Source organism: Poecilia reticulata, chromosome 10, assembly GCF_904066995.2.
Source record: "Poecilia reticulata chromosome 10, P_reticulata-male-v2, whole genome shotgun sequence".
NCBI classification, from domain to species: Eukaryota; Metazoa; Chordata; class Actinopteri; order Cyprinodontiformes; family Poeciliidae; genus Poecilia; species Poecilia reticulata.
In genome coordinates, this window is record NC_088839.1 from 15381089 (window position 1) to 15407046 (window position 25958).

Genomic DNA, 25958 nt, shown 5'->3' on the forward strand with positions numbered 1-25958 from the left:
CCCCTAGGTGTGAGTGTGTGTGTGTGTGTGTGCATGGTTGTTTGTCCTGTGTGTCTCTGTGTTGCCCTGCGACAGACTGGCAACCTGTCCAGGGTGACCCCGCCTCTCGCCCAGAACGTTAGCTGGAGATGGGCACCAGCACCCCTCCCGACCCCACCAAAGGACAAGGGTGTAAAGAAAATGGATGGATGGGTGCAAAATGGCAGTAGGAGGATATATTTTGATAACATATGATATGGTTTTGGGTTTTTTAAGACCCACCTTTACTCTCATCTCTTTGCTTTGTATAAAAGTTAACAACTCTGGTTATTATTTTCATTCCTTTGTAATGAATCAAGTGCAGCAATAGAGATAAAAAAAACAAAAAAAACAATCTTAAGGAGAAAATTATTGGAAATAAATAGGTAAACAATAAGGACAAATCTATTTAATATGTTTCCATCAATCATTGCAGTGTTTCTTATTTATTTTCTGCAGAATTAACTAATAAATTGACTATGTGCTAATTTGTTTGTACGTGACTCACTTTACAGTGACTGTCCAACCTTTCTTACCTGCCTGCAAAAATAGAATCACAGAGAAATATTAGTCATTGGCAAACTATTAGACAATACTTGAGAAATAATTCATCTAGATTCGTGAGCTAAGTGTTCACAGTAATAGAGAAAAGGCAGAAAAGGTGGGTAATTTCTTAAGAAACTTCAGATTATTTTGTGTTTCTATGAGTCAACCATTGTTCATCTTAATTTTCTTTCTTTTTTTTCTAAGTTTTTACTCCTCTGAAGAACTGCATGGGTACTTTTTTTTGGAACAGCAAGGAAGTTGTGGTGGATCATTTAGATGGCCTATTTCTTTCAGGGTGCTGTCAGCTGTTATGCAGGAACTGCAGGAACTGCATATTTTCTATTTTTCATGCAGTCATTCCCACAACATCTTTAATGAGATAATAATTAGTTGACATAATTGCTCCCTTTAATTAAGCAAACATAAAACCAACCATTCTACACCAACTCATGTTTTATGCCAAGCCCATGTTGCATTAACACATAATGATTGGTTGCACTTGGAGAATTTTGTATTTCTTCTATAGTTTCCACAGCAATGAATGGAATAAGACCCATCAATAACAACAACAAAACAAGACCACTAAGTTTTTTTTCTTAGACCAAAATAGTTGGTTTTGCCATTGGAATAGAAATTTTTAAGATTTGACTATAATTATATTAGACAAGAGACCATAAGGAGCCGAATCATTGGATTGTAAAAATGCTATTTTGAAGTAAACAAGTTGATCAGATTTCACTGTCTCACTTCCAAAATATTAAGAAATGGTAAAATTACAATAATGTTAACGACAGTAGTTCACCATAGATAACATTATCTTTAGTATATTATGGCCTCTTTAACTTCTGGTATCCTCTATCGCCAAACATAATACGATTTACCCTTTGTATACTTATGTAAGAGTAATGTGTTATATTTTGTTTCTGTTTCTTTGGGACGGTCATCAATCTGGGGAGGGATAGCTAATAGAAATTAGCCAAAGCCTGAAGTTTGAGATGCTTACATGTACTTTTTAACACACGTGTGCTGTCTCTGTTGTAATTCAATTAAAGTTATTAAGTGCTTGAAGGGTCTTGCTATGTTCACCATTCAAACTTTAATAAAAATAATAGGTCATTTTATTCTACTCCTTTCCTTTTATCTTTGGTTAATAAAGGTCTCATTATGAGATTGTTGTCTTTAATTTTTTTTCAATAAAGATTTTTTATTTTGATGCAGATTCAAGTTAAGACTAAAAATCATTCCGTGTTGCTTTGCGATCCGGTTATAAATTTGTTCTGGATTCAAATTATGATCCGTGTCTTTCATGCATGGATTCCCTCTGGGGACTTTAGCTCTCCCTATCATCGTAAAAACAGAAATCTTTGGTTAGGGATCACTGCATAAAGTTCAAAGGGCACTAACCCTAGGAGGTAAGAATGTTACAAGGAAAGAAGGGAAATAATTCTCCATATAGGCAAAGGATATGAAGAATCCATATCCCGTTCTTTGTTGAGGAGATTCAACAAAGAACTGAGCCGGGACGGTGGGGAACCACCGACATTTTCTGTGACCCACATGCAGACACACCGCCACCCATCTCACAGTGTGTGCATGAGAAAATGCACACACTGTGAGATGGGTGGTGGTGTGCAACAATAGGTTTTGTTTGGCTAAGAGCAACAATAACTGCAACCAGTAGCTATTAACAAAATGCTGTATTTCTCACTAGTAATATTGAGCCGGGGAACCACCTGATTATCAGGAAGTATAGAAGAAAAAATGTTTTATGAATGCCCCCTGCCTGATGGTCTAGTATTGAATAACAATAGTTAAAGTATCATGTTTGCACACTGATGTTCTTGAACAGCAAGCCCTGCTCACATAAACGGAACAAACACAAACATCATTTGTCCGAAAATCATTTACCAACAAAATACTTCAACCTTCAGGTAAAAACTGGAAGAAATCCCACAGTTTGTGAGAAGTGCATACTCCTTCTGGACCAGTGGACGAGTTGCTGCAGTCTTTGACCCGAACAACAACAGACACACTCCAGAGCCTCCTGTCCATGACTATTAAACGCCCTGTCAGCTCCCAGATAATTAGATGTATTGAGCATTGTCCAGGTCTGAGGCGATACTCTCACAGAATTATTATTTTTTGATTGATTGTAAAGTTAATTTGTAAACTTCAGATTGTAATGTTTAAAAAAAAAGATGATGTAAAATATTGAGTTAACCCTGTCTCCCATACACATAAGAGGTTTTTCTCCGTATTTTTATGTTTGTCTGATGAAAACTGATACAAGATCTCACATATATTGTAGTAATACTACTGACAATCCAGTAAGAGGATAAAAGCTTTATAAAAGGCAGGCGTTACTGTAAATGACCCTTTGCACTGCATCACTCGTTTACTGAAGCTTATATCACTCTGATTACCGCTGAAGGCTCTCTGTCTCCTGTGGGGCAAAGGTCCAGCCTGCTCTTTAATCCGATGCCAAGGAAACGCTCAACTTAATCATGAAAGAACCCAGGTGAGCTTGACACGGTTAAGTGCATTTACATCAGATAAATGAGAAACTATCATTGACGGATTTGTGAATTTATTTTTGCTTTTGAGAAATTGAGAAGCTCATTTTGTTATTAAGAAATAGTCATTGCATGAGTAATTACCACTGACACATGTTCAAGACAGACAGTGAAAAACTCCTAGTTCGTGTGCTCTCCCTGACCACATCACGTCCGTTTCCAGTTCATGTCGATGGAGCAGGAATGCAAACTGTCTGGCCAAGTCACACGCATTCTCCTTGACTTTTTTCCAAACCGCGTTGGCCCATATGTAGCCATGAGGCGGAACAAGAGGAGTCCACAGTTTCGGTTTGTTGTGTTTAAAATACAAAAATTAGTCAGTATTTGTTTTGAGTTACCCCCTTTGCCCCACCCATGCAGATAAAGCAACTCAAATCTTGAGGGCAATTCAGAAAACAGGATAAAAATATTGAGACATTCGTGCCAATATTTTTATCTTTTTATCTCAAAAAGATAAAATGTTAGAAAATTTTGAGTGCTTTTAAAATTCTTTGAAAATTTTCTAATGCTGCGTGACCATTTTAGAGGAGAAAAATTTCAGTATTTGATAAATTGTAGGGGTAGAATCATGAGGATGTGAGAACCTGGGCTAATCATTCTTTTAATTTGTCCTTTCTAAAAATGTTGTCATTAGAAAAAGCCTTATTTTTATCTTAGAAAATTAACCGAAACACCAGGCCTGTATGTGGTGGTGCGGCACACTCACTGAAATACACCCAAAACAAAGGGGAAAAAAAACCATGGAAAATTAATTTATATTTTTTTTGTCTGAGGTATTTAGAGTGGTAGATAAAAAGCACTATTACTTTTATCAAATTGTTGCTAAGCACGTAAAAATCCACCAAATAAAAGGTAAAGATAAACAAAGGGATATTCTCGTTATGGGAATCTCATGTGTTGTTCAGAGTTTTGCTCCTAATTGCTACATTTTACAGTTCTTATTTTAATTTGTCAGTGTGTGCTAAGTTATTTTTACTTTCTGTTCATCCTGAGTCTTTTCTCACTTTTGGTCTTGTATCTCCAATCACTTTTGCTTTTAGTCAAGCCCTATTTAGTTGATTTCCTGTGTCACTTTGTCATGTCACCTGCAGCCCGTTGTTTTTTACACCCCCCAGGACTTAAGCTTCACTTATTTGTCTGATCTTTTTGTCCAAGACCTGTTATTTTTCTTTGCATCAGTTTCAGTTTTTTTGCTTGATCTTTGGCTTTTATACATTTGTAGTTTACTATGAACTATGGTTTGGTAAGTCTAAATAATCCTGCCTGTATATCGTCCTCATCTGGTTCCTACTCAACAGCAGTTTTGAAATATATGGGCATGAATGTATTTGGAAATGTGTCCAATGCCATATTTGTAATACGTGGCACTAAATACATTTTTAAATAAATATTTCAGAACCCCAACAAAACCCAGGGGCTCGGGTCGGGCCCTGGTAAGCCCTTGCTAAAGTCCAGGCAAGCTGACAAGCGTCCAGTTGTGATGTAGATGTGCGTGAGTAAGGACCAGCAACAAGAGCCAAAAAATGAATTATCTCCTGGCTTAAGGGAATTTTAATTGGAACGCTGTTATCCAATAAGATTCACCCCAAAGATCAAACGTTGTTATAAAACAAGGGCCGATAATGTTTAGAGTGAAAGAAATGACTTTACTTAGTCTTCAAATTCAGAAAAATGCGCTGGATATCTTCTATTTTGTTTTAAACACTCTATTTATTTCCAAGGTTTTGAATTGACTCAGTGTTTCTTATACTTTTTAATTCAGAAAAAAAGGCTTTTCATTTCTTCATTCTCATTGTCTCTAGAGACGCCCCAAAGAAGGAAGCTTGTAATTTTCTTAGGAAAATGAGACGCAATAAAATGAAAATAAAATAAACATCTTATCAGGAAAATACAAGGAGTTTTAACAACTCAAGTTGATCTTTTCACCTGTTGACCTTTGATTGCTATGATTTAGTTAAGCAGTTTATGATTATACGCCTACTGCAATTGCCATGTGCCCATCCAAACTGAAAGTCAGATAATTACATCATGGCAGTGACAGCGTTAGAGAGACAGAGATGAGGAAACAGGAAGGTTCAACTAGGCCTTAAGAAATGTCTGGGTCCATCTTACATAAAAGCAATAAAGATTTTGCAATAATCAGCATCAAAGTTCTGGATTAAAGTTTATGATTGTGAATAATAGATAAAACTGGTCAGTAGCCAGTGAGGATTATTCATTAATCTTTGACTGCAGGAGGAAAATTTTCGGCTTCATACACGTCATCTTCATCAGAAAATTGTCAAACAACTATGGTCAACCTCACACAACATGTCCTACGTTTTGTTTTTTTGTCTTTTGCAAAGCGTAAAATCCAACATCTGAGTCATCCCCTACACGCACGTACACACAATATTTTAATGTTTTTCTCTTTCGGCGTCACACACCCAGCGAGCCGGGTGTGTTTTCAGACGAATGAGCTGAGCACCTCGACCAATTCTTTTTAGGGATTCTCTGCTTTCACATCTGCTTCATGTTAGAGCGTCGAGGCCACCACAAAAGTCTTTCACAGTGGGGGATGGCAGGAGGAGGCCTGTCAAATACAACAGAGACCATCAGCACTGCTGGCTACAAGTCACAAACAATGGCGGATGTAAACTGTCAAAACGCAGAAAAAAGAAACACGAGCCCCCTATTTTCCCAGGACACTCAGTTCAATGTGTTTTAGATGAGAAATGGGGATTTTATTTCCAAAATATCTGATTCATAGCAATTATTTATGTCAAAACCTTTCAATTAAACCAATGAATGCAATTTATCCCCTCAAGTTTAAGATGTTTTGGTTTATTTTCTTGTTTTTCTTTTTTAGTACACTTTTAGAAAGCTGACAATCCACAGGGGGAAAAAATGCCTGAGCTATGTTTAATTAATGACTTTTACAGGCTCTATAATGGATACATTGATATTGTACAAATTATTGCTGCTGTGTTTAAAATAACTGTAATACAAAAAAGATCGGCATTGTTCAAAATAACTTGTCCAACATCTATAATGTTGGATTGGTAGCTATTTTAGGTTTTGCAGCCACCTAAAGACTCTCGTCCTTCTGTGGTTTAGGATTTTTACTGCTGGTGGAGATTCCTGCCAGTGACTTATTTCATTAGAGAAAGTCCGACCGCTGTTAAGTTGTGCAATTTTCCATGACACGCTGTGAAGGGAAGTCTTACTCAAGAATAAAATATAGCTAAAAGTTAACAAAAAAAAAACAACACACGAATGAATGCTTTGAGAAATCAGACATGGATACGTATGTTGAGAAAACAAAACATTGAGTCCATTCATAAACAGTGTCACTCACAAGAACAAGCTCCCAGCAGTAATGGGTTGACACACTGCTGACGTAGTTCAGTGATTCTTGAGAATAGGGACAAAACAGGTCCTATGGATAAAGCACAAAATGTGAATAAAATATACACAAAATATACAAAATATATTTTTTTCAAATATCTGACTAAACTAACCTGTGTCATGTGAGCATAACAATGTATGTTTTCCTGGTGTTTGCTGAATATTTTTTTATTTTAAACATTGTAGTCGGTGGCTGATGCCTGTAAAATCCCTTGTCCAGGAGCAGAACTCAATACATTATAATAGTTTAAAACAATTAAAGAAATACTAAAATTATATATTATGACTATTAAGTATAAGTAGTCAGATAAATAATTATAAAAGTATCAATAAATTTAATTAAAATAAATTTTTATATATTTTCCAACTTCATTGAAATTTGTCGCTAGTTTTTGTCAACACCGTCAGAAATGAAAAGAATGTAAAAAAAATCAGGCGTTATTGGGGGGCACCAGAACTTCTGAGGACCCCATGACCACTTCCCTTCTCTTCCTTTGCTAAGAGGGCTAGTTAGCTCTGGTTAGCTTAAGTTATTCTTTAGTTTTTTCTTCTTTTATTCCTAAGTTGTTTGTCACAGCCATGATGTGTCAACACCATAACTGACAATTTACAAAACTTTGATGAAATTTTGTGAAATAAAAGCTTAATTTTAGTTTACTGTAAAGATTTCATGGACCGGATGAGCTACAATATGGTCTCCTTCAGAATAATATCATATAAATTGATGTAGTTTGGCATTTCGTCAACTCCGTCAGATGTCAACTCCATCAGAGTTTTTGTGACTCTTTCAGTGAAATTGTTGTCAAATCTCACTTAAATGTGTAATTAATTCATTTTAATGTATTTTACATAAATTGCATTACTTCACATGTATGAAGTTTTTCATTTTACTCACTAGTTTGCCACCACCTTCAGTTCTGTCAACTCCGTCATGCAGTGTCAACTCCGTCAGATGGACTTTTGTTGTTTTTTGTTTTCAATAATATTTCTTTAGTTTCTTGAGAAACATTTGTCTGTAAAATGAGTAAAAATATCACTAATAGGGTATTTTAAAAATAATTTTATATTTATATTTGTCAGATGTTGATGACAAAGTTCTGGGTCAGGTCGATAAAAAATGTAATTAAAAAAAAAATGTTGCAACTGGGAGCCTGTACCTTAGCATCTTTACATTTCCAAAACATTGTTTGTCATATTTGCATACAAAAGGTTGAGAAATAATAAAAAAAAAATTATGGGAAAATTAAAACCCATTTTGTCCCTATTCTCAAGAATCATTGAGTTACAACAATCAAGACGGCAAAAATACACAAAAGTGAAGGGATGAATTGACTCACACGTGCTTAAACATTTTTTACATATCTTATTTTACCACAGGTTGTATAGAGATGAGTGTAACACACAGACAACAACTCATCCACTAGAGGAACTACTGGGGGAATCTTTTCTTCTTGAAGTTTGTCCAAAAATATTTCTTTACAACAGCCATTTTAACCAAAAAGCCCTGTTGCCATGTTTAGTTCAAATTCCATTAATATAAATAAATAAATAAATAAATAAATAAATAAATAAATAAATAAATAAATAAATCACAATCAATGCTGGCACACTTAATTCTTCATAAATGAAAAGGCACATTGATATAATTGTCAGACACATTACAAATTTGAAAAATATGATGAGAAAAAAAATATAATGAGTGAATAAACATATAAATGCCCATACAACGTTACAACATTTTTTTATTAATTTTTTTTAGGTATTTTAACATTTTTAGAGTTTTTCTAGATTTTCACTGCTCTGTATAGAGATACAATGATCAGCCAGGTGGCTGAAAGCGCCTAGCCCAGCCCAGCCCAGCCCAGCTCAGCCCAGCCCAACCCGACCTGACCCGACCCGGTCCATACCTCCAGGGCTCATGAAACCAAATGAGGATACTTTCTAGGACAGTTGCAACATCTGATCTTCAGTCACATCCCTTTCCTGCTCACACACACACATGCACACACACAGACCAAAGTTTTCTCCCTCTCTCTCTCTGTCGTCATCTCAGTTCATCTGAGGGCCAGTTCCCTGTGAATCACTCCCAGATGTGTGTTTGGGGTTCTGGAGTCAGATATTGCAACACAAGATGACGTCAAAAGAGACCCCCGTACGAGTATTTCTTTCCATTTTTTCATCACTTGTGTGAATAACCACATCTACTCAGTCAAAGTTTGTCTTGGTTAATTTTTAGTGATCATTATTAATGACCTTGGTTGTAGAGATAAAAAGGACCTGGATATGTAAACAGAAAGCAATAAACAGAAATCAATATTAGTGATAAAATCTTTAACTTCGAGTGCAAGTATCTTATCACGTCTTAAGTGCCCCTTTACCTGAGAGGACTATTCAATTTATATTATCAAATGTAGATTGAGGCACTAAAGGAACTACAATAAAAATTTAATTATTTAGTGCTGTTCAAGTTTTAGTCATAAATATGGACTTTGTTTTATAACAACCTAAGAGGGAATACCTGTTAACTCTTAAGTGTCGACAGGAGCAAAATAACTTTTTTGCAAAAGTATTTGCACACGTTCAGTTTGATGTGCCTTTGTATTCAGCCCAGTTACTTTGTTGCCCCTAGATAAAATCCAAAGCAACAGCCCTCCGACATCAGTAGCTAGAGTTACCTGTAATGTAATTTCAGTATAAATGGTTTGGTAACACTTTATTTGAAGGGGTGTGCATAAGACTGACATGACACTGTCATAAACATAACATAACACCTGTCATGAACATAAAGAAGTCTTTATGAATGTTTATGACAGTTGTCATGAAGTGTCATTCGGTAAATAATGACACTTTTAATGCAAAGCTGCTCTACAAGTTGCCTTGAAAGTCCATTAAAAATGCCAACTTTGCATTAAATTATAATAATTTACAAAATCATGCAAAGTTGTCATTTTTAATGCAACATTTAGAGCAACTTTGCATTAAAGTGTCATTATTTACCGAATAAGTTCATGACAACTGTCATAATCATTTATAAAGACTTCTTTATGTTCATGTTATGTTATGTTTATGACAGTGTCATGTCAGTCTTATGCACCCCCCTTCAAATAAAGTGTTACCAATGGTTTATACTAACTAAGCTTCTCCAGAACCTTCTCCCTGACCTGCTCTGTTCTTTGGTCTTCATTATGCTGTTTATTCACTAATATTCTCCAGGACGCCGCAGAAAAGTTGTATTTCTACTCAGATTAATTTACAAATAGTTGAACTCCATTTATTAATTATGAAACTTCTGGGGGTAACTGATTACCCCCAGAAGTTTTCATTTAATATATGAGATTTAATTTAAAGGTGACAGAGAAGATAGCACCGTATGCAAAACAACAACTCACATGTTTGGAGCTTTTTAGTTGTGAAAAAAGAAATCTCCTCCTTCTGCTGCACAATTTTGCATTGCTTCATGTTGGTTTAGTCCCAATCAAACCCCCAGGACATATACACATATACTTGATAAAAGCTCATTCATTTCCTGCTCCTTGCTGACCTTTGTCCCCATTTACACTTTAACAACCTTTTCCTAGACTATTTACTACTGGCACACGCGATTCCGGATACGTGTAGGCAGCTGATACTGGATGCCGTGGTTTCCAGTAAACTGGTACACAGACTGGTAACTGTAAGTTGTTTCATAAATTCATGGTCAGGGTGTCACTAGCTTAAAGTCACTGTTTTGAGGTTGTCAAGGAAAGACTTTAGCCAGACAGTATTATTTTTATTTTTTTCTAAACCCATGGAGGTGAGTAAGTGAAGTGTCTCAGACTGCGGAGGCAGCAGAGCTGTTTTGTTCAGAGCCGTGGTCACTCCGGCTGGGTGGTGCTCCGATTTGTGTGGGGTGAGGGGTATACACTGCAATGTTATGTCGGATCCAGTGAGAAAGAGAAAAAAAATTGTATTACATCATGACGGCTTGGGCACTCCACCCATGCCTCTCAGTTTCCCCATCTCCATGTATCTGTTCCTCCCAGAGTCCCCCACCCACTTAGCTTTGCGGTGCTGCTGCTGTGTATGTTTTTGGTTTAGTGTTACCGACGCAGACATTGTGTCCCAGCTGTATGTGCTGTCCTTCATGTCTCGAAAGAATGCATCTCAAGATGGAAGACCTTCATCTGTCACTGTAGTTTTACACAAAAGCTTTCGGTCTCTTGCCACAACTTCACCACATTTCTGCCTTTTTGCTTTGTGTTCATCTACATCACTTCTAACCTAAGCCACAACAAAAACATCCAGACATTTATTTTTCTAGCAATTTTTTTTTTCTTTTAGCTAAGTTGCTTTAAACGAGTTAGGTTTTCTTTCCAGTGTTTGAAGAAACAACTAAAACAGAGACTGCAGGCACACCCTTAATTACAGACGAAGACGAATTTATTGGCACCACTGGTAAATATGGCTAAAAGCAGATTAATCTCATACTTAGAAGTGACAAAAGTAAAAAAAATCCAACCTTTATTAACAAAGGTTTTATATGCTTACTTCACAGGAAAAAACCACAAAGTGCTTTCTAAAAAAAAAAATCTTAAAAATCAAACATGAAAGCTGAAGAATAAGAAGGACATAAAGGTAACACTGAAACAGCATAAAAATAGAACAAAAAAAAAAATCACACTTCCCAAATCTACCTGAAAGAATATCTCAATAAATTAGTCTTCAATATGAGCAACTTTTAACAAAAGCATCTCTCACACATTAATGGTAACCGAAAAAAATCATTTTCAAATATACATCATTCAAACCCTTTGTAATTCATATAGGTGAGAACTTGTGGTTGATCTAGAACACTAATTGGTAATCCATATGGATATCCCTTATCTGAAGGAGATAAAACGTCTTCAGAGCCCCGTGTTAGAGGGCAAGTCAGCAAGTCTCCAATATAAACCAGTAAATGCTGTCTACATGCAAACAATTCCTTGGGAGTGATGGCTGAAAATAAACACTTTTCTGCCCCAACATCACTTGTGTAAACATTTGGAGTTTGTTAAACTGGATGAGATTTTTTTCAACTGAAAATGTAACCTTAGGCCAGATTAGTCCAGGATGGGCATTTCTGGGTTCTCCGGTGAATGTAGCGTTAAGCAAATAACTAATATGTTGAAGGGTCTATGGCGATGCGAGCCTGTTTCTCTTTCAAAGTGCTCATTTGGTTCCTTAAAGGGAATCTTACTTGAGTGCACAGTTCTACAAACGCTTTTGAAACACTACTGGATTTTAAACAAAAACCTGATGGAAGCTGCCAAAAAAAACAGAAAAGGAGCCAACGCTCAAATGATTCACTGGACATAAAATGAACCTTTGCCATTACCACAGTTAAATCTTGTGGATTGAGCTGAAGAGACAAGAGCATAAAAAAGAACCCAGTAATGAGGAAGATTTAATGAGATTGTGGAAAGAGAGATGCCTCTTTATTCCCAACCCTGGGAAATTTTCCAAAGAAAGACTAAGTGAGGGCATGTTTGCAAAAATAGACACACAAAGTAGTGATAATTGTACTGCCAGAGGTTTAAGGCAATTGTTTCCATATTTTATTTTTATTTTTTTTGTTTTAACCATTGAAAAAAAAAGGCACAGAAAGTGAAAAATGTGTTTTTCTAAAATTTCAAGTGCGAGACTAAGCTACTGCAATAAATGGTTAATATATTTTCAGGCTTTTCATTAATCTTAACTAAGGCCACCAATAATTTCTTTCAACATCTGTAAATAAGTTGCATGTACAAATATATACACAGGATGCCATCAGTGACTGCAAATTTTAAAAAGCTGCAACTCAAGCTGAGCTTCCAAAGGTAAAACTAGTTTATGCCGACGTTTCCTTCTGGCTCGTTTCTCTGCGAGCCTCATTTGCTTTGACGGGAAGAAATAAAAATAAATGATACTCGCACTAAAACTGTCAACAGTGTTATTAATACAATAAAATCTCTGACGACAAAACAAAACTAATTAAATTAATTGAGACTGGAACATGAAACGAAAGCAAATATTTACAGTGGCTACCATTTAATGCACATGAATAAAAAAAATAGGATAGATGGCAAATAGACTGAGTAACTGGGTTTAACAGGCGTTCTAAAGAAAATTTCATCACAACAAAAAAGCATAATTAAAGAGATATGTGTAATTAGGTCACAGTCAGGATCTAAAATGGGTTTCCTGATTCTTGAACTCACAGCTCATAACTACAATAAAAATGGGAGAGCCTAGTTTTCTATTTAGCTGGTAGTAACATAAAACATTTTCCAGTTAGTTGTGACTAAAAGCAATTTGAAATTCTTCCCTTTACATGAAGAAGTATATTAGATTTTCTGTGCGTGTGTGTGTGTGTGTGCTGTCATTGTTTCAGCATCAGTGAAAGAAGAGAAATCAAAAGATGATTCTGATTTCCGCGCCACCTTATTTCAACAATCTGAGCTCATCATCAATGAACGTCATAACGTAAGGAAACATGAAGTCGTGATCTCTTTGAGCGCTCACTTTGGACAAATGGTGCCATCTTCTGGTCAAAAACTGCAAGTAAATTTAGTCAGAATCCCGTCACATGAAGAAAAGCTTTCTGTACATTTTTGTCGGGATTTTGTCTTTGTTTGTAGTTTCTATATTGACAAAGTTAGAAAAACGTTTCTTTGTTGTACAGAAAAAGAGCATTTACGTGTAAGGAATACTTCAAGGTCCCCAAACAATAGCCTATATTTATAGAAGTTTTTTTTTTTTTTAAATACTTTAACAATCACAATCAGTCAAGTTTATTTGTAAAGGACATTTCTGCAACACAGCAGTTCAAAGTGTTTACATCTCTACTGGTATTGGTACTAACAGACAAATACCACTGATTTTGCTTTCATTTGATTTATACGGAGATCATAACACAATGTTCTCTAGAATAAGTCATCATTGAAACATTTTTTCCAATAATTCAAATCAAACACATATCAAAACTCCACACTAAAGGATCATTCCAATCATTTATTTCTACTAAATTTGATAACTGAAGTACAGCTAATGTAAACTTTAAATTTTGTTTCTTTGCTTTACATTTCAATTCTACATAAGATCAATTTTTTAAAAAAAAGCCATCCATTCATAATTCAACATTATAATGTTGGATTATACAGTGGGATGGAGATCCCACGATCAGGTGGGTATCTCCAGCGGTCAGTGGGGGAGAGGCGGGGTACACCCTGAACACATCGCCAGTCCAACCCAGATCAATAATATATTTTTAACAAAGAAATGCCGTGTCATGACAGATGCAGTTTTGGAGAAGATTTTGTTTGTGTGACAGTTGCTCACACCATCACTGAAACTCCCCACAAAGTTGGTAAATCTCGTGGCTTCCTTGACCTCCGTGCTGCACAGCATTGGTTGGGTAATGATCACATATTTGGTCTTGAAATATGTCACCGTTTTACCAAGTCAGAGTTTCACCTTCTGCACTAAATGATAAGCTTTTCAATGATGTTCCAATTCACTAAGATGTACCAATGTACAGCATGCAGTTTCATAACTACTATAAGTTAATGTGTGCATGTGATGATGTAAAAGAACAAGCCGTAAGTCCATCTTTACTTGCTTTGAATGATTTATTATTCAGACGCCAGTAGGGGATTTGCTCCCTTGTGCAATTACTTGGCAGAATTCAACTTCTTCCCATCAATCTAGCTCAGTTCTTGAACGCACAATGAAAAAAAAAATTATACATATATATATATATATATATATATATATATATATATATATATGGAAATGAACCACTTCAATGCTAAAGTTCTGTGTAGCTTGTTTTGCATTGCAGTAGTTTGTTGCTGTGCCATAAATCCAAAGTATAACAACCAACTACCTTGAAATAAAATTGATGTAAAAGCAGGACAAAATGAAAATTAAGGAATTAAAACAATATAAAAACAATTCACAACAGTCATATTTCGGAGCACAATAACACACTCTTTCAAATAAAAAAATAAAAAATAAAAAAAACAAACAACAAAGACCCGACTCTTCTGCCAAAAGCAAGCACACTGCATGTTTAAGCACATTATCAGTCATACACCATGCTATACTCTGCATGCTGACAGAGAGAAGCACTACAACAGTAAATCTATCAGCTTATTTAACATTACAACAACAACAAAAAAATTAAAATAATTATAAAACAGGCATCTGAGTATTTTAAACTAAAAAAATAGGGAGTTCCATTTTAGTAAAGGAAGCAATGGTAAAGTGACTAACTTTTGCAAAAACCAGAGAATATATTTAACTTCCAATCTCACACCATTGCAAACAAAGAAACCAGGTCAGTTCATTCCAACGCACCCACAAAGTGACACATCAGTTAAACAAAGCATCTTAAAGGTCACAAATTAAATCGCTTATTCCATTTTTTTTATTATTATTATTATTTAAATTGCACATTGAGTTGGTAGGCCAAGGAAGAAAACTACCTAAAAGACGGACATATGAAAATGTCTGATGGGAAGTGTGTAACGCTGCGGTGGCGTCTCATGGGGGTGATGAGCCAGGACTCTCAGGTGGTCCTCATTCCTCTTAGCCTCTCAAGGAATTAGCAGGGAAGTAGAGGAGGCAAAAGAGGACAGGAAAGTAAATTAGCAACCACGTGTGTGCGCGCGCGTGTGTGTGCGTGTCTGGGCAGGGGGCGAGTAGACATCTGGGCCGGCCTCAAAAGCCTGACGGTGTTAAAACATTCATGTCCCGAGGTTTCAGTTTGTGGGGCCGTGGAGAAACCCGCTTAGACTCAGTGTCTGAGATTTCAATCTTGGGGGGCATGAATTTGGCGGGCTCCTCCACATTTTGGCTGATCTGTGTGTTGGTGCCATCCATCGTAGAGGACTTCTGCAGGCCGAAGTAGGACTGCAGGGAGAAGCCTGGGAGGATGTGGTAGATTTTGATTAATAAACAGAGCATTCAAGTTTAAAAGAAAGAGCTAAAGAGTTATTTTTTTAAATATTTGTTGTAGCTGGAAACAAGCAATTTAATGTCAGTTTTTTAATTAAATGTTTATTACATATAATTTAGCTTGCCAATTTATAATTTCTTTATTTCTTGTAACTCGTTAACATCTAGGGCCTTCCTGCTTCCACATGCAACAGTAAATAAGCCATTTTATGCCTATGTACTTAAATCGTTCGCATCCACAAATGCAGGTGCGAATTGGCTAAACATTTGGGAGACGTACTTTAGATTTCAATATCAGCAACAAAAGATATTATTAAGAACGATGATTATATAAAACATTAAAACTTTACAATAAAGCAAAGCATGTTGTTTCTCAAAAAAAATAAAAATAAATAAAATAAGATTTACAGAACCCTGCATCAATGCAGTAAATTATAAGCATATAGCACTCAATTGCTCTAAAAGTATTGGTTGTCACAGTGGAAACAAAACATCTCCATGGTTGGTAAAAAATAATGCAACATCCACTTTCATATCTGAAAAGTTGTGTATAAAACGACTAAAAACTGCAAAAGTACAAATGGGAGAAGAATCGAAATAACCAGCACCAGTTGCAATATTATAGGTTTAAGTTGTTTCAGCTGCCGAAACTAAAACATATAAACCCCACCCACCAGAGTCTGAGGGTTTGTTTAACATCACTCATTGTGCACAAATGAAGCATTTGTCATTCAATATGTTTCATGAAGGTTACATGAGGAAAAATCTGGCTTCACAGCTGCAGGTTGTGTCATTACCATAGTTAAATCATGATGTCTCAAGATCTAGCATCACAGTTAGAGCAACATTGTTCCCATCCACGATGTAGGACAGTACATTTAAAGCTCCCACCTGTGCTGGTTTCAGAGCCTGGGTCCGTGGGGGACTTGTGGACCACAGACCGGGTTCCAAAGAAGTTCCACTTATCCAGACCTCCTCCTCCTCCTCCTTCGTTTCCTCCCATGTCCAGGTGGGGGTCGGGTCTATGAGGGTCAGGTGCGGTAATATAATGGGTCGGACTCAGCTGGAACCAGTTCCTGGAAACCCCACAAACCAGAAGAGTAATTTGAAAAAAACAGCCAAACAACACAGGCGCCATATTCAAAGTCCCCCCCCCATCAACTGTTTTAATATTCAGGTTCAATCAGTCATGTATAATTGTGAAAATAAGCAAACCGTTTCACAGACAAACCTCACCTGCGATTAACAGCTGGTGATGAGAGAGGGGTAACACTGGGGGTAACAGAGGGGGTGACTGAAGGCGTGACACTTGGGGTTGATTGTGCAGATGTTGAAAGCCTGTCCTCCTTGAAGTCCCCCGGCATTCTCAACTTCTACTCAGAAGAGCAAAAAAAAAAAAAAGAAAAAGAAAAAAGAAAAAAAAAGACAAAGAAAAAAAAACAACACTACTCAATTAAACCTGCTGGTCTCTCAACAAACTTATGAATGTGAAAGTTATACATCTTTTAACAAGTTCGAATCAAGGATGTCAACAAGTTCGATGGAGGCAAAGCACTGACCCTATTTAGAAAGCAAACATCACTGAGTACACAATGCAAAAAGGGCAGAGGTGGTTTAACTGGGCACTCGGGTCAAAACTAATGATAATGTGCGTCATAGTTCACTTGTTGTGGCGTCAGGCCTGGGGTTAAAGGGGACATGACTGACATGAAAAGGGAAACAGCAAACCACTTGAAAAAATTCAAACACGTAAAAATAAAAAAATAAAATATGTGTAGCAGGTACTTTGATCAAGGTAATTATTTTGAATCCAATAGACAATATTGGAAAAAAAAAAAAGATTGCACTCAAAGTTACTTTAAATAATCGTTGATTATTCAAAGCAACTGTACATTGCATTTATCTGATTTTTAATCAACTCATATTTAGGCTTGTCGCAATAATAAACAAGTTAATTAAGTGCAAGATAAATTAAACAAGCTTAATAATTTCCAACAATTTTACCTATGTGTAGTGATTACTGTCACATGTCCATCCACCCAAATAGCACATGACCAGCCCTCCTGGTCAGTTTTGCTTTCAGAACAGCTATGTTAAAAAACAACTTACATCAGCTGATGCCAGTGTTAAAGCTGATGCCAGTGCTAAAGCAGATCATGGTGCATCCATGGTTAGTACCACGCTAAACTTCAAAACAACTGGAATCCTCTCAATATTTGACTCAATATCTGGCAGCCATAAATGTCAATATTTATGGTTGCATATACTGAATGGCCAGGTAGATTTTTATTTTTTTCACTGAATACACAGCTTATCCAAGATCCCAACATCAGGATTCATCGGGGTGAAATTGTGAAAAAGTGGGGAGCCTGAAAGTCATTCTCACCCAGAGATTGGCCACCACAGAGTCAGGACCTTATCCCCATTGAGATTTTTAGGGATGTACTGGAGGCTTTATGCTGGGCTTAGACTTTCCTCATCATCAAAACAAGATCTTGGCTTCAATGTAGTGGAACATTTTATAATGTGCTCTTCACCCCTTTTGTGCTCTAGATGGTGTCTGATGATGCGATTATGTGTCTGCATGAACTTATCGTGAGATTGATCTAGCTGCTCTCCTTCAGATTTCTACAGTGCCATGTGACAGCAGGGGATGTCCTTGATCCTGGAGACTATCTAGTGTTATTTCCCCAACCCAGGACTTATCTGCCCCCTTTAGCATTAAAGAACAACCCCCTTTCCTCAACAATAGACAAATGACAGTGTATAGATGCTTATATTATTACATTTATGACATCTCATTTTAGTTACACATGTTAATAAACGTGTTTTGTGTTAGGAAGGTTGCGTTTTCAATTTCCATATGACTTACACAAACAAGCAGTTACATTCCTTTATTTTAACCCAATAATATAACATGATTCGACCTTCATACGTTTTCTCCTACATAACATGTTATATATATATATATATATATATATATATATATATATATGTTTATGTAAACTAATACGTTTTCTCCTACATAACATGTTATATATATATATGTTTATGTAAACTAAAACATTAAGTTTACATAAACAATAAAAGGAGCACAATTGATCTCCACAAAATAACATTTGAAGGGTAAATGTGAAGCAGAAGCTAAACTAACCTTATACGTCGTAATTTTTAACATCATCAATTGGTGAATAGTCTGCGTTGCTTTAGGGCTTTGATGATAGTAATTGATTTAAAAGCGTTTCTAAAACATTTGGCCCAGTCAGGTCGTAGTATGATAACTGCTTGTAGGCGACCACATGAGCAATCGACGGACGGTTAACTATTGTTACAAAACTATGATTACTTAACCAACAAATATTTGTCTTTAATTAGTCAATCTCGCCCATGTGATTGATTGTGGCAGAACAAAATTAATCAGAGAAACGTCTGGATACAATAGTCTGTTTTTATTGTGTTAGCTCTAGCACTAGCACTGCTACGTAGCTCACCAGTTTGCCTATGCTAATGGCCTCCTTTTGTAAGAATGTAGAATTCTGGAAATGAAGTGAAGCTAAAGCAGGACCGACCTTTTTATGATGAGTTTTCTTTGACGCCGCAGTTCGATAGCTCTCTTCATTTTGTCCATAATTGCTCGTTTCGGTGTAGGATTATTGCTTAAAAACACGACGATGGCAGCGTTATTCACCGAAAACGGCCTTGTTTTGGGAGGAGCGCGATGATTGGCTCGTTTCGCTGAAAGAGGAGGCCTCGCCTCATATGAAGGGTGTCACCTAGCAACAGCACTGATAAAGCATAGAACCCGTTGCGTAATTTGTTTATCAAGATGTTCGCTGTTTTGTTCACTTTCAGAGCATCAGAGTACGTTTTACTATAATTTCACAATAAAAGTATGTTTCTGAAAAACCTATGCATTAGTGCTGTTACAGAGAAGGGAGACTCGGTCTGTGTCACATGTTCTAGCAACAACTACAACATTAAGAAACAATGTGGATCTGGAACAAATTTGACAGCTGGTAAGAAGGAATCTAGCAGTCAAAATTAGACCTGTAAACAGAACAATTCTGTCCCAGAAAAATCAACCACACAATAACAGGACCTCAACTGTTATCACTCAATTTTTTTATGGATCTTCCAATACTCTAAAAATTAAAGATCAAAGCTTATGAAAAAGCATTTTATTTCCCATTGTTCTTAGCGACATTCTACTCGACTAAATAACATGTTTGCAAATGAAATGTCTTATATAAATTATATATAAGTATATAACAATTTATAGTCACCATGCTGCATTCAATTATGAAAGGTCCATTATTTTCATGCTACACCAATAAATATAATTGTATTTTAATGGGGACTGATACACCAACACAAAATTAAATCAAATCTACACTTGGTTTTCCTATGCCATCCCTATTAAGACATTTTACTGTCCCTATAGGCATAGACAATTCTAGACACTTACACAGTTTTACGTTAACAATTAATTAATTGGGGTGTTGCACTTTCAACTTCGGGGATCCACAATTGGCTCTTTGACTCATAATAAAATATTAGCATGTTTTTTTTTGTTTGTTTGTTTTGTGACAACCACATGAAAAAGCACTGACACCCACACCCACCACCTGGTAAATATGCCCTAGAACTGCCACTGCCTGTAGGGAAATTTGTCTCAGACTCTGGAGCTGTAACAATAATTGCCTTGGCAATGTGGCACAACACAACACAACATAATTTCATTTGATGATGTTGCCACCACCATGTCCTACCATTGCGGTTGTGTACATGCAAGTGTACCATACTTCGTAAATTGTATTTTTCAAAGACATTGAAAACGGTATAGCCTCTTCTTTTCACTTCACATTTATGCTTCAGTTCAGGGATGCCGAAGTCCTGAAGAGCTACGATCGTTCAGCCTTTGGATGTTTTCCCACCCCAGCACACCTAAATCAGATGACTGGCTTCTTTCTGGGAAAAGAAGCCAGTCATCTATTGAGCTGCATCATTAGCAGCTCAATAGATGCCTGCTAATGAGTCCTTTCATTTGATTCAGGGCCTTTAGCCAAGGCACGCATCCTTTGCAAGGTAATAGCCCTCGTGGACTGGACTTGGCCACTCTGCCCTGTTCTAATTTGTGTTGTTCTATTAAAATCTGAATGAAAAAAAATTGAAGCGTGTTGAAATTTGAAATAAAAATCAAAAACTCAAGAGTTATGCATATATTTGAAGAATTAATGAATCAGGCCTGGACTTGCAGTAAAGTAAGGAAATGCAATACCTTATTTTACAGAAGTTTTGACACTCTTTCCATACAACTATGTGCAATAACGCTACTGTACTGAATTATTTTTGCTTCTTCAGATTGTTGTGGTGCTTAGGGATAAATACCGCTGGCCACATTTGTTCAAACTTACTGGCAGTTTGCCATCAGCTACTCTGTGGAAGTGGGTTTCCTCGGCAGTGAGGCCCTTGTGGGGGGAATAAACAGCCTCAGTCAGTCCTGCCTGGTGCTCAAACTTCTGCAGGTTTTCTTGGGATTTTCCTGATTGCAAATGGAAATACGGAGGGAGAGTCAGATTGTTACATATTCTCTTCTGTTGCTTTTAAGACGGCTTAGAAATTTCTGAGTTATTCAAAAAACAGTTTGTATTTGGAAACAGAAACAACAAATAATTTTTAAATGCCTTCAGTTGACTTACTTGACATAAGGGAACTCATCAGTGTGGTGGCTTTGGCCTTTACAACAGGCCCTGGGGACTTGGGTGGTAGTGATGCTTCACACGTTGTTGTCTTGTCACCATGCTCGCTTACCTAATATTACAGGTTTAAGGAAGAAATTAGAAACTAATTCCTTTCTAGAACACAAAGTGAGCAAGAGCATTCAAATATGCATGACCAGTTTGGCATGAGTTCAAGCAAAGACCATTAAGTGCCAAGCTGATAACTATATGGGCTTAAAAAGTAAAAACCAACAAGGACGCACCTCTTTGTTCCAGAACCTGTGCCGAGGGATGACTGGGTCTTTCCAGAAGTTTTTTACTGTCATGTCTGCAGGGGGGTGATGCATGGGGATATCCATGTGCTCATCGTAGCTGATGTTGTGGCGAGCTATTCCAGCAGGAGATGATGATAAGGCAACACAGAGGCCAGACATGCCAGACTCCAGTGCTGAAAAATGGCAGCAAACAAGCCAAAGCTCAGCATAAATAGATACAAATTCAAGTCTATATTAAAGCTAATGTGTCGTTTCTAATTACCTGGGATGTCTCCTTGGCCTGTGGCCATTTTGACACCGGAACAGGCAGTCTTACCACAAAAGACAGAAGGCTGGCTCCCTGCTCAGGTGTGACACACCTGCAAACATGCAACGTCGCACAGGGTTGAATGGTTTTGCAACAACTAGTTCTGGGTTATCTTGTTATGGTGTATTGATGTGGGTGTAATAATCATAAGTGGCATATGTACAAAACAAGTCAAAAGCTATTTCTCTTCTTTACGCAAACTGAGTAGTATTTGATCAGCTCTAATTCAAACTCTAAGTCTGGGACCACACTGCAGGACTTTCACAATCTTGACAAATTTTGAATAAACCAGACTGGTTTTTGTTTTACAACTGAAAGACTGGGGATTACGCAGTTAACAATTTCGCCTGCTGTTGAATCACAGATTATTAGATTTTTCCAAACCAACTAAAGCCCATAAAACATGTGTAAACTCTCAGGACGGCAACGCTTTAAAGTTGAAACAAACTGTGGCAGTGAGCTATTGTCAGCAATTTGACAAGATTTACCTGCATGACATGTCAGCTTAAAATGACAGAGAAACTATTTAGAATATGTTAAGTGAATATGATTTGGATGCTGTTGATTGCATTCTTTGTTATACTATTGTCATAAAATCAAGAAAATTGCTAAAAATCCTGAGCATTTAGTTCAAAAAGACTGTTATGTAACAACAGAGCTTCATGAGTTAGAGGCTTCTTCAAAAATACTGATGTAATACTGACTACTACAGGAGATCCTTCCTGGAGCAGCCAGGAAGCTGTTAACATTTATAGCTAACAACTATAAATGCTATAAATGCTAATAGCTATAAAAGCTAACAACATTTATAGCTAACAGCTATAAATGCTGTTAGCTATAAATGCTGATAGCTTTTATAGCTATATAGCAAGCTATAGCTATATAGCTTTATAGCAATTCTTTAAAGAAAATTTAGTTTTGAGTTACTAGTATGCTTAATTTCCCTCCGGGATTGATTAAGTATTTTTGAATTGAACTGAATTGAATTCGTTGCATTGTTGCAATCTCTTTTAGACATAAAGTTAGGAAAGGACACAAAATTATTGATAGTCAATGAGAAATAAGTAGTTCTCTCTTGAATGGATACAGAGCAAAGCTTGTCTTGTTGGACCTGCTTTAAATAGAATTGCAGAGTCTGGTTACTGTAAAGCAGTGTCATTAATATGAATTTCAGTCAGAGTCACTCTTTTATCAGCCTCCCTCAGTTTTCTGCAGAGCCAAAGTGGATGTGCTCAAGCAGACTGTTGTCTATTAAGGACACATTCTTTTTTTTTTTACCGATTTAACAGTAAAAGCACACTTTGAGAAGAAAAGCCTGTCATGTAAATTTTCCAGTTTTAACCACACAAGTTAATTTTAGTTAGATAAATAATAAACACTCAGAACTAATGTATAATGGCACATTTAATGACTTATTCCACGAGCAAAGGAGCAGCCAATGCACACACAAAAAAACATAAATTATGAATATGAACTATGAATAAAATATCTTTGGCATGAATTCCGATCTGCTCAATGACGAACTGGCTACAAGTCCCTTGGATTTAGACTAAAATCAATTTCTTTCTCAGATAAGGCAAAAATATCCTACGCAACCTGCAGATGTCTTCAAAGTTAACCTGATTTGCTATCGGTGATAGCCTGTTTTATTATTCTGCTGCTGCCCAGACAGCTGATTTGTTCACGTCATAAATAAAGGAAGCCACTTACAGTGACTTGCAAAAATAAAAATAAAAAGCACATGTAAACTACCGTAAACGCGCTACAGTAACAGCTTGTTATTCTGCAAAAGCCGGAGTTCAAATGACAACGATCCCTTTTAACCATTGCATTCAAAATCTTATCAGCAGATTTAATCCTCATTTTTATGTGTTTATGTGCTAGGTCCTGTACTTTTTTATAGGTTTGCATGTGTACATGCACGCTATAACACTCACCCTTCTGTCAGTTCAGTTAAAATAACTCAAAGGCGCTGATTTCTGTGCCAATGTCCCGACGATCCCGCAGCAGCAGCAGATGGCAGGAATGAACGCTGCATGTTTGTTCACCGGTTAGTTCGTCCATGACTTTTGGTCGAACAGCAAACAAGAGACTGAACACGCGACAGCAGCGGATGGAGCCTACCTTCTCTCTCTCTCTCGGTATCTTTTTCGGTTGGCAGAAATGACCGTCTGAAACTTGAAGCCCTGCAGGGGAGAATCGGCGCGGGATGAGGGGCAGAGGGGGAGTGAAACGACGCTGCTTCGGTTTACAGTTCTTATTGTTTTATGCAGGACAAGTGTCATTAACCCGAGATAAATAACTAGGGCATTCTGCTATCAGAGTTTAGCTCTCACACAAGTAAGGAGTGAACAAAGTAGAGCTAGTGAGTTTAAAGCTTAGTTTCAAACTAAGTGACAGTGAGTTTTATGTTGCGATTAGTATGAAATGTAATGCTTAGTATTTAATCCTGATGCCAGCATTAAGAGAAATGATATGTTAGTGTGTGGGTGTGAAGGTCCCCAGCCAATGGGAGTGAATGAAGCAGTGCCACCCCTAGCAGAGAGATGAGCAGGAACATGTTGCATTGGTTGGTCATTGACCCCCTAAATGTCCACACGCAGCTTTGGTGTCAGCCGTTCATAGAGGTTACCCTGGAAAGCAACTCCTAACACTCACTGAAAGATATTCCGAGCATGCCTGAAAGCACCTGACATGGGAAGTGATGTAATAAAGTGCAACTAGCTTGTATTTGCAGCCTTATACCACATGGGGGAGCTGTTGTTGCAGGACCCAACCGTTTCAGGTTTCAGAAAAACTCAAGAATCAGTAACTTATTTGATTTCTTTTCTTTTTTTTATTAGAAAAATAGCCATGAAAGACAATAATAAAAAAATACAAAATAATTATCATAAAAATGTCCTACTTCAAAACAGTAACGCATAATAAAAACATGACATTCAGCATGTGCATGCACACATTTGCATAAATAAAAAAACAAGTCTATATAGTTTAATAAGCTTAGGCTTCAGCAGTCTTTGTTGAAGGTGCATTTGTTGCTGGAGGTGAGGGGAGGTTCTTGCTCAACGTGGAGAATCAGATCTGAGCTGTGGTGCTGCTGCTGCTGCCGACTGAGCTGCTACTGAGACTGGTGGGCTTGGAAGTGGAGGCGGCCTTTCTCCTCCTAGAGATGACAACAAAGCAAAAATGATTTTGTTTAACACGGGGTGCGATTCACTCTGAAACTGAAGTAAGAGAATGGTGGGTGTGTGGAAAAAGGCACACAGCTTTATGTAATACTCACAAGACTCTGGTAAGCATCTTTTTCACAATTTGAAGTTCAGGGTTCAGACAGTAGCGGCCGTTTGCACTGGTCACACTGCGGGAATAGAAATAGAGAGATTAGCATAAAGTTGAACAAGTGAACAAACATTCAACACCTAATTAACATACGTGCAAAGATAGTGAATCAAACTTAGTGATCTACGTTGAAGAATTGCTTAGGCAACATTTTTTTATCTTTATTGTAATGTATTTATGTGATATATATATATATATATATATATATATATATATATATATATATATATATGTGTGTGTGTATATGTATATGTATGGTATGTACGTATGCTTTTATTTTTTTTGCAAATATATCCACAATTTTAACTTAAAAGATGTGACTTACACAATCTCTACTTTGTCACAGAAGATAGTTGCAGGGTAAATCTGGATGTCCCTTATGTCACTCTTTGAGAAGACGCCGTTTCTGACCCGCTGACAAAGACAACTCTGTCCTGGTTCGTTCACTAAAAAACCGAGAAAAAGAAAGTTATTACTCCAATTTGACAAATCTCAAAACATGCTGAAAAAGCATCCTTACATTTGTTTGAATTTCAAAATGCTAGACATTAGTAGAAACTTACGCTGAGCTTTAGAGATGCAGACTGCAACAGCCAGGAGCAGAAACACCTTCATGATGCCAGACATCTTTGGTTTCTTTAGTTGAGATAGAGCCGGTGGTCAAGCTGAGAAAGCAGCAGGTTTGTTGAGTCAAGAGCTGTGATGGATAGAGGCAGTGGAAGCCCTCTTTAATACGGTCTGGAGATGCTTACCTCATCTCTCCTGTGACAAAAGGGAATTTTTTCAGACTGGAAACTGAAACCCTAAAACCCACAGGAAAAAAAAAAACAAAAGAACT

The 25958-nt window shown here is 36.9% G+C and overlaps 2 protein-coding genes across 2 annotated transcripts; both read right to left on the bottom strand.

The window, feature by feature from the left end:
- Positions 1-14130: 14130 nt before the first annotated feature.
- LOC103471257 (putative monooxygenase p33MONOX) lies at positions 14131-24045 on the bottom strand. Its single transcript, XM_008420135.3, has 9 exons — positions 23906-24045; positions 23719-23813; positions 21737-21833; positions 21463-21647; positions 21179-21290; positions 20894-21021; positions 16716-16852; positions 16371-16555; positions 14131-15448 (listed from the first exon to the last, which is right to left on the bottom strand). The coding sequence occupies exons 3-9, from the start codon at positions 21762-21764 to the stop codon at positions 15243-15245; spliced, it is 981 nt and encodes a 326-aa protein (XP_008418357.2). The 5' UTR covers positions 21765-21833; positions 23719-23813; positions 23906-24045; the 3' UTR covers positions 14131-15242.
- A 559-nt stretch (positions 24046-24604) lies between these two features.
- Positions 24605-25841, bottom strand: LOC103471258 (C-X-C motif chemokine 10-like). Its single transcript, XM_008420138.3, has 4 exons — positions 25684-25841; positions 25446-25566; positions 25065-25139; positions 24605-24944 (listed from the first exon to the last, which is right to left on the bottom strand). The coding sequence occupies exons 1-4, from the start codon at positions 25745-25747 to the stop codon at positions 24857-24859; spliced, it is 348 nt and encodes a 115-aa protein (XP_008418360.1). The 5' UTR covers positions 25748-25841; the 3' UTR covers positions 24605-24856.
- Positions 25842-25958: the final 117 nt, after the last annotated feature.

Bases quoted from the DNA above. Each gene is read 5' to 3' on its own strand.
- LOC103471257 (XM_008420135.3), bottom strand. From the start codon at position 21,764: ATGGCCACAGGCCAAGGAGACATCCCAG. The intron at 21,648-21,736 runs GTAATTAGAAAC...GCCATTTTTCAG, and splicing joins AGGCCAAGGAGACATCCCAG to CACTGGAGTCTGGCATGTCT. The intron at 21,022-21,178 runs GTAAGTCAACTG...ATTTGCAATCAG, and splicing joins GATGAGTTCCCTTATGTCAA to GAAAATCCCAAGAAAACCTG.
- LOC103471258 (XM_008420138.3), bottom strand. From the start codon at position 25,747: ATGTCTGGCATCATGAAGGTGTTTCTGCTCCTGGCTGTTGCAGTCTGC. The intron at 25,567-25,683 runs GTAAGTTTCTAC...TCGGTTTTTTAG, and splicing joins CTGCATCTCTAAAGCTCAGC to TGAACGAACCAGGACAGAGT. The intron at 24,945-25,064 runs GTGAGTATTACA...TGTCATCTCTAG, and splicing joins AAGATGCTTACCAGAGTCTT to GAGGAGAAAGGCCGCCTCCA.